Source organism: Morone saxatilis, unplaced genomic scaffold, assembly GCF_004916995.1.
Source record: "Morone saxatilis isolate NCDOM2014 unplaced genomic scaffold, NCSU_SB_2.0 Contig8, whole genome shotgun sequence".
NCBI classification, from domain to species: Eukaryota; Metazoa; Chordata; class Actinopteri; family Moronidae; genus Morone; species Morone saxatilis.
In genome coordinates this window covers 27,512,617-27,521,698 of record NW_023340257.1, presented here as the reverse complement: position 1 = coordinate 27,521,698, position 9,082 = coordinate 27,512,617, and the positions used below count along the sequence as shown (strand labels likewise).

General features: G+C 41.2%; 1 protein-coding gene across 1 annotated transcript in view; it reads right to left on the bottom strand.

Annotated features, from left to right (window-relative positions):
• Positions 1-9,082, bottom strand: part of plekhg2 (pleckstrin homology domain containing, family G (with RhoGef domain) member 2) — a 61,023-nt gene that overhangs the window by 26,844 nt on the left and 25,097 nt on the right. Inside the window, exons 5-6 of the mRNA XM_035679668.1 lie at positions 8,647-8,713; positions 3,889-4,004 (exon numbers count right to left, since the gene is read on the bottom strand). Coding sequence (XP_035535561.1) covers positions 3,889-4,004; positions 8,647-8,713 — 183 coding nt within the window. The remainder of the gene's footprint in view (positions 1-3,888; positions 4,005-8,646; positions 8,714-9,082) is intronic.

The following is a 9,082-nucleotide window of genomic DNA, read 5'->3' as shown; positions in this document are numbered from 1 at the left end:
CTTGGAGTATCTTTATTTGGGGGCCGCCCTAGTCCACAGTCGTCTTCATAACTGGAAGCAATGTGAACGATCAGACATCAGATTGTTTCAGTTTCTCTGAATTAAGACGTCCTAACCTGCTCCAGCGAACAGGCTGGACGACATTTAAAAGACACCTCGCCCTGGGTCTATTTTTGACGTTTTTACACACTTGCTCCACCTCAAACCTTTTATCAATGAAGAAGTGTGGAGATCGTTCTGGCTCTGCAAGACTAGTCAGCGGTCAACATGGGCACAGGGGAGAAGTTTGCTTTCTGCCAGAAATGACAAGAAACTAATTTATGAGGTTGAGAAGCTGTACATCTTTTATGATCCACAGAACCATTTTTATGAGGATATCCTCAAAAAGGAGGAGGTTTGGACGGAAATCGAAGAGCTGTTGGGAGTTACAAGTAAGAAGACCGTGATCCAACTTTATAGAAACAAGGCTGACAAAAGGGTTGTGGCTGCTCGTTGTATATCTAAATTTTTCCATCCGAGTTGGCTTGTTAGACAGCAGCGAAGTGAAGCTGCAATCTGTGATCTCCGAAAAAACCAGACTAAAGGAAACTGCTTTCAGCCCCAGATAAATACTGACCTCTGCAAGAAGAATCTAAAGCATATGGCAGATATAAAAAAATGTACACCAATAACGGTTTCCTAGAAACTGTGCTTGGAAAGATTCCCATCAAATCACCCTCAGAAACGAGACTTCCTGCACATAAAACTCACCTCTGTGTGTTTTCCAGCAGCATTTGAAACCAGAGGTTCATTAGTTCATTTACTTACGATTACGTACATATATACGATATCTGATACGCACAGTGCTGCTCTCTGTTATTACGGTACAAATTGAAGACAGTTTTCATCCCTGCCTCCATATTCTCACAGACTGTAGATAATTACAGCTGCTCCCAGGAGCTTCAATTCATCTCCACCAATCAGAGGAAACATAACACTAGCCAGCAGCCGGCACAGCCACTCACAGTACGATTAACCTCCGGCTTTACCCTTCCATCTACCTTTAAGCTTTGTTTGCATTTGCAAAAAGTAGTTTCCACGTATCCTAATGACTTTTCCAGTGTGTGTCAGTATCATATATACTGTACATCTTTCCACACTGCATGGAAGCTACATGATGATCACTCTGAAAATGTTCGTGCTGCATGATGGGAAATAACTCATTCACTCATGAATCATACACAGTGTCAGAAAACAACAACCTGCACAGTTTCAAACATCTCATGTACACTTGGCTGCGTTTTTGTGCCCATTTTTCTGCCTCTGGTGCAACAAGTAGTGACAGGCAGAGCGATTCTTCTCACAGACTGTTTGAGCTGATGAAAACCTTTCCAGTTTCTCCAGGAGCAACAGCTAGTGCTGCCTGCCCTACAAACCGCTTTTCAAATGCAGTCATCATATACATATAAGTTTACATTAATAAATAATACTGCTTATTGATTCAGTAATAAAGTATGGACAGTATGTATGTATGTAAGCTCAATACGATGTTACAGAAATGTGATTTGACTTCATTCTTACTGGGAAAATAGCAGGCATCTCAATCCCAGTTAAAGCGAGCGCTTCATTCACTCTCATATCTACGTAAGTACATGAATAAAACTTACTTTACATAACTTAAAAAACTGTTAATGGAGTAAACCTTTTGGCGTCAGTTTCTCCAGGATACTCAGACGTTATAGTAACAGCTTGGGCTGCCTGCCCCTCAAAACTTATAAAGGGAATGTATAAGTTTATTTTAAATGTGAATTGGTCACATATTTTGTATTTATTCATATTAATACATTTAGCTGTACTTTAAATGTTTGACAGTTTATATATTGTTCGAAGGTCGAATTATCTGAGCAATAAACAAATCTGGAAGTGAGAACATGTTGGCATGAACCATCAGGATATGTAGAAATATGAAGTTCTGTTGTTTATTTAAACGAAAGAAAACAATATAAAATTATGATTCATTCTTGTGATGATAATGATGATTATAATGTACCATTCCCTCTCTCTTTCTCTCCAAAATGTTCAGTTTTGGGGTGCTTTCCTGCTCCTGATCACATAAATACTTGATGTTCATTACACTAATCACGAGAAGCTCCACAAACCAAGCCTCATATTTTGGTCACAATAATTGTTCGAGGCTTTCCTCCATTTTGTTTTTCTGTCGGTAAGATGGAGACTTTTGACTTTCAGCCAATCGCAGCTCAACTACCTCGACCCGAGATGACCGCGTGAACATTACAACATGTTTAAAATTCCCCACATAGGCTCTGATGTAAACTCACTAACCTGCACTCTGAGATATACTTTCACTTTCAGACAGTGTGACCATTACTGGAATATTTCCCCGTTCTGTTAAAACTTGGCTTTTAAAGACGTCACCCCCGCCCAGCCTCCAAAGCCCCCCTGGCTCTGCAGCTCATCAATTTACAACATTACAAACAGCGCTCGCATCCAAGTGGAGTTAAGCAGCATAAATTAGCTCAGCATCTGCCTCAGCGCTCCCTCTGGATCTACCTACTGAGAGTACACGCACGTCTGGTAATGTCGTTTTAATGGCAACCTATTTCATGATACATTACGCTGATACAACGTCTTATGATATTTGTGAAAGAGAGAGATCTTCTCTCGTTCTGCTGCTGGCAATTTCAGATGGCAATGAGGCCGCATTCCTGGAGCCATTTTGTTATTTCTCTTTTGACGCTGGATAACAAACCAAACAAAGACTCTCGGCTCGTGTTCCCAGTGGGGCTGCACTGGAGTTCACAATCCTGCAATCCAGCAGATTTCCCTCCAAATCTGACCCAGCGGATCACAGCGGAAAAATGCGGAGCAGAGTCTGACGGAGACCAACTGTCTTCTGGTGATTACATTACTGTCTCATTGTGAATCTGCTTTAAACTAACACACATGTACATGAACACTGGCCTGTTTGACAAACACAGTCTCACTCCTCAAACACTGCAGCTCAGCACCCCCGCTTCAAAATATGACGCCACTTCCATTTCTGGACACGTTAGTATCAATAAATATGTGATGTCCGGTTACACTTTCAAAATAAAGCTTGCGTGGTTGTGAAATGGAAAAACTACTTGGTTAGGATTAGAAAAACTTACTTTATGTACCTGACATAACTTAAAACGTAACTTGAAGACATGAATAAAACATAGCTTTGATTAGCATTGATTTTACTGGTTGGTTGTTTGGTTTTCTGATTTGCTGATCGATTACCTAATAGTGAGAAGTGTTCTGACTCACTCTGGGAAACTAACATCCTGCCTACAACTGTTGAACCCAACACGCAGCATAAGTCAGAGTTTGGAGCCGTGTGGCCGGAGAGGGTCCAGCAGGAGAAGCAGCGACACAGAGAGGGTTTCAGTTTGGTGGTCTGAAAGCATTTGACCTACTTATTTTTATTGGAGTTTAATGGAGCTTTAAGGAGGCGACAGGCAGAGAGCAGCGAGGTGACGGAAGGGTTGCCGATGGAAACTGACGGACCGGGTACACTGAAGGACACACACACACACACACACACGTATGGATGGTGATGAAGGCTTTAGCTGTGTACATTTGCAGTGATTTAAGTGTATTAACATGCAGAAAGATGTAGGCACACACACACACACACTCAGGCCAAACATCTGTCTGTCAGATTGATGAGGAGATGGAGTGAGATTAGCAGATTCTACATAGAAAAACAAAGAGGGTGAAGAGAGAGAGAAACAGACTGCTGCTGTACTGAGAGTTTTTAAGCTCTGGTACTTTATAAGAGCGGGTTGATGGCGGGTTGATGGCGGCGCTGCTCATTGCCAGTCATTGAGTGTGCGGTCACTTGCTTAAATACAGGTTTCTGACTGAACTGGACTTTCTGCTGCAACCGCCAGCTTCTCTCTTTCTGCAGGACTGAAGCTCTTTCTGTCTTTCTGACCTGGAAATCGATCTGAGCGAGGCGTCTCAACCCTAAGACGCATCTGGAGGAGAGAGGAGATGCACAGGCGTGGCAATGATGCCAAGCTGGGACGGTGCACGTATCACAGCAACAGAAAAACGAGCATGTGCAGAAAAATAAAAACCGATGTGCGACTGTTTTCAGTTTGTTTCACTCGAGAATCAAAAATCATCCAGTTGTGGAAATTCACGACTTTGTGTCAGTATCAAAACCAATATTTAGTAAGATGCTGTCACACACACACACACACACACACACACACACACACAGACTAAAGCCAAACATCCCGATCAGTTAGTTGGTGTGGTGTGGTCTTGTGTGCCGTCTCCTCTCTCTCCCTTCTCCTTTCACTTAATGTTCTCTAAAACACGTACTCCTCCTCAAAAACGATCTCACACATCTCTGCTTCGGTGGTCGAACTCACGTCCATGTTATCAGCAACTCCGCCGCCTCGAACGTCGTTTAGATTTGTTCAGTTAAAAATGTTCTTTTAAGTTTGTAGTTGATATAGAAAACCACTGTGTATTATTCGTTTAAACCATTAATTACATTTCCCTGGTCCCAACCTTTCCCTTTTTCGATCATGATAAAACCTGGACGACGCTGAAGAAGTGACATATATTGGATTATTTCATTTTATATTCCAACGAAGAGAAAAATAAATAAACGAACCAATGAACTCCAAACAGTGAACTCAGGACGTTTGGTAAAACCAGAGATTTGGATGAATGTGAGCAGATATTTCCTATGAATGACTTAACAGCTTTTTCAGTGTTTTCTCTCCATTGTTGGTAGCATTACATATTAGGCGATTAGGCAGGAACAAGGCTATGTAAACAGTTTCAGAGTGAGGCGCGTGTGAAAACAACCTGGATCTAAACCTAAAAAAATGAAATTAGTTTCAACACCAAAAAAATCTAAATTTTTTAAAGCTTTCTACACCCCTTCAAAATCAAGAAGGCCTTCAAGACCCCCTGTGAAAGCTTGCGCCCCTAATGGGGTAGGGAAACTCAAGTGGGCTGTAACACACGCGGAATCCCAGAGTGGGTAAAGTTAGTTAAACTGGATACTACTTGGGGTAAGTTCATGCAGTAGAGTGGGAATGTCCGAAGGCTTCACCTCGAAAGACAGACCAGAAGTTAAAGTAAGAGGAAGAGAAACATATTTTGTGGAAAGTTCAGCGAAACAAACTCATAAACTCACGGATATTCACTGGTTTGTATTCTTCTATCTGAATGTCTCACAGTTCCATTCAGTATTTCCCAAGCTGCTGGCCAGCGGTGAACACAGGTTTATACATTACTTGTACCCTGCCTGTCTATTGTACTCCGTACACCCCTGAGACAAGGTTTGATGTCTCAAGTAAAGTATTTATAGGCAACATGTGATAACAAAGAATGTTGGAAATGTACAATGAAATGATATTATACTAAAACACGACATCAAGAAATGGATTATTATTGAGCAACACAAAATTAAAAAGCTAAATTTAAAGTTCCTTCATGCCTAGCACAACAATAAAGAGATAATCCAACCGCATCCGACATTATTCGCTATGAAGTGTGCTTCGTTGTTGCCGGACATCGTTTGTCCTCTGACTCTGTCCCTCTCCTGTCCTCTCTTCTCTCTCCTCTCCTCTCTCCTTTCTCCCCAACTGTCAAAGGCAGATACCTCCACGCTGGTAGAGCCGAAGGGCTGCGAGGTTCGAAACTGTATAAAAGCAGTTCCTGCCCGCTCCCCGTCGCGCAAAGTGCTGCCAATGGTGGTACCGTGGTTCCGTAAATGTTATAAGAGTTTGGTCAGACCGCTCCATTTGAAAAAGTGCCTAGATAACTTCTGTATGAACTTGGCGCTATACCATAATAAAATTTGAATTGAATGAATTGATAAACAACAGACGAGAAAGTAAAAATAAACAATATTATAATTATATGTATCTTATATATTATCAGTATACTGAAGTTTATATAAGCATGGAAAATTAGTTACTGCACCTCCAATCCCCCGTTTTAATCTGCGTCTGGTTGAATGTGAACAGCAGCAACAAGATGGTGATAATAATCTGGTTTCATCTGCACATAAAAACAAACAGTGTCCATACAGTCTGCGTTTGAGCACCAAACATCAACGCTGTAAGCAGAGTCCGCCTCCTCTCATCCTGGACTTACAGTCCGCCTATCGAGTGCTGATCCGGGATGTTGATGGAGCAGGTGTCTGTAAAGGATGTGGGCACAATAATCTCTGATTTCCTGATGTTTGAGTCCAATTTTGTCCAAAAACTGGAGATTAGTCAGAAGCTGTTCAAGCTCCTATTGGGGTCTCTTCCTCTCCTCCTGGGGCAGCAGCACCTGCCAAGCTGGTCCTGCTGATCTGGCTCGATGGATCAACACTTCCTTTTCTTTGGACTGTAGACTATTTCTGTCGTAGGTGAGACGTGTTTTCAGAGAGGTTTAAAGGAGCACGCAGCCGTTGTTATAGTCAAAATCTTCTGAATCCAGTCGATTTTAACAATTCTTGGCCATAAAAATCGAACCCAATCCGACATCCTTCGACGGTGTTTCCAGCAACAAAGCAAGTTTCCATGACAACAGAAGTTTTGATATGAACTGACATGTGGAGGTTCAGCAAGTTTAGTGTCATAAAATACAACTTCTATGTGTTTGTTCATCATTTTTTGGTCAGAAAACCAGCTCATAGATGGATTACCGCCATCTTCTCCACCTCCTCTGACACCTTAGAGGTCTCTACGACCAAACCTTCATTCAGATAATTTACCCGACAGAGGATGTGACGTTAATCCTGATATCAACCACAGTCTTTTCACAGTGTTTGCAGCTGTTTAATGGATCATTTGTACCAGACTGAGGTTTCTATCTGCAGTCTGTGTGCAGGTGGAATCACGGCTGTCCTTCCCCGCCCGCCTGCCTGCCGCCTTCTAATCCTATTTCACTGTCACTTCCTGTCAGTCAGGCGGTCGCAGAGAAAGACGGCACTGTGTTAGACGCTCACACAAGGTCCCAAAATAACTAACAGTTTAATCTAATGTCCACCGCTCTGAAACAGGAAGTCCGAACAAACATCAAAACCTCCTGAATAAGAAAAAAAATGTTCAGATTGATCCGATGTGACCTTCAGGGAACCTCGGAAATCCTCTCAAATTGGGGCTCTGATGTCAAATGTGCATCTATTGTCGGGTTTCTTGACACGGAAAAGTTTTGTAACTAAAATACAGCACAGAAGTATATCAATTTAAATGTATTTGAGAAGATAATTTAGATATGAAGCACATATAAAATCAATCTACATGTTCGATTTTGATCTGACGGCTGGGGGAGAAGATCAGGATGTCACTAACAGATATAGAAACAGAGATATCTGCGTGGCCGCCATATTGCGCCGGTCAGATCTGCTAGTTAACAATACTGAGAGACGTATATATACAGAGACACATACTACCCACAAAAACTCACACTTTCAATCATCAAATGAATGAATAGAAAATACAATGAAGACATTGATGAGGTTAGAAATAATGATTTTGCTGGGCACCATTTAAAGAAGTCTGTTTCTCAAATTTTATAACTGATGTACTTGACCTCTGCTGTTGTACAAAGCACAAACTTTTATATGAGCTCTGCATTTTCTGCTGTACGTTGTTTTTTTCTGGTCCGTTCATGACTATAAATCAACCACGAATGCAATTAAGTAATTGTATCTTATTTAATCAGCAACAGTTTTCAGCTGTTTCCTAACGATCAATTAGCCTTTAAACACGATAAACTAACACAGTGTGACACTGGACTGATGGAAGCTTAAAATAGGATTCTGTATGTCTATAAAACGAATTGTTTCCAGCTATAATACTCGTTTAACACAACGTAACATCAGCTGTTCATGTGACGGAGATCTGATCACGACCCTGAGGTCAGAAAACATTTTCATACAGTCGGACTGCTGTAACATGTGAGGACAATATCAGTACTGTCCCACACACACACACACACACACCACACACACACACCACACACTGTATTCAGTGGGTGTCGGTTTGATCAGCAGTAGCTGGTCAGTCGTGGAATAACTGCAGTGAATGGAGGTCCAGTTCTGCTGCTGCTGCTGGTTTACTGGGTGTCTGGGTTCACTGCTCCCTGTCTACACACACACAACTCACACACACACACACACACACACACACACACACACACACACAACACTCACACACACACACACACATCTGCACACACAAACGCACTCTTTTTCTACTGTTTTCTGATATTTTCTGATCTAAAGTTAATGATATTGGGCCGTCACACTTCTGTGGTGATGGTAAGAATATCTTTATCCTTTTTAAAGTGAATTAGTGATGAAGTCCTACATCAATAGTAAGTTTACACATAATCTAAATATAGAAATGCATGGCAGAAGAAGCACATTGCACTCCCTCCAGGAAGTTCAACTGATCCCTGTCTCAGTGGAACCAGTTGGCTTCAGTGTTTAATGGATTATTTCACTTTCGCCTGCAAGTTTATTGCCAAAAAAAGCCAAAAAACATCTCAACATGCATCTAAATTTTCTAGAAAGAAAGAAATCTGACATTTTGGGATTGTTCCACCCCCCCAAATGTCCCCCTGTAGTCCTCCCCCCCACACTCACACACTACTCACCCTCTCTACGAAGCACTCGGCGATGGCTGCAGCGTGAGGACTCCTCTCTAAATCCTCCAGGAGGTCACTGAGGAGAGAGACAGACAGGTTGGTAAGACAGACACTACAGGCCAAAAGTATGAAGACACTATGCAGCTAAACACGTCACACATCAAGGAAATGCAGTTAAAACATAAAAAAAATATATAATAATGTTTGCAAATCTATAATTTAAAGATTTAAAGATTTTTAAAAATCGCAGATATTAACAGTTAATTGAATAGTTTAAACTGTTAAATTCAAGTTTAATACTGTTAATTCATTTGTAAAACAGTATTTGTGTAATTTGTTTTGTTTGTTGTGTAATTTTACATGGTCTTTTTTGTTAACTGACAGATATATTGTATAATTATGTTTGTTGTAAGTTTTTACAACAGAAACGTTGAATAAATGTTGT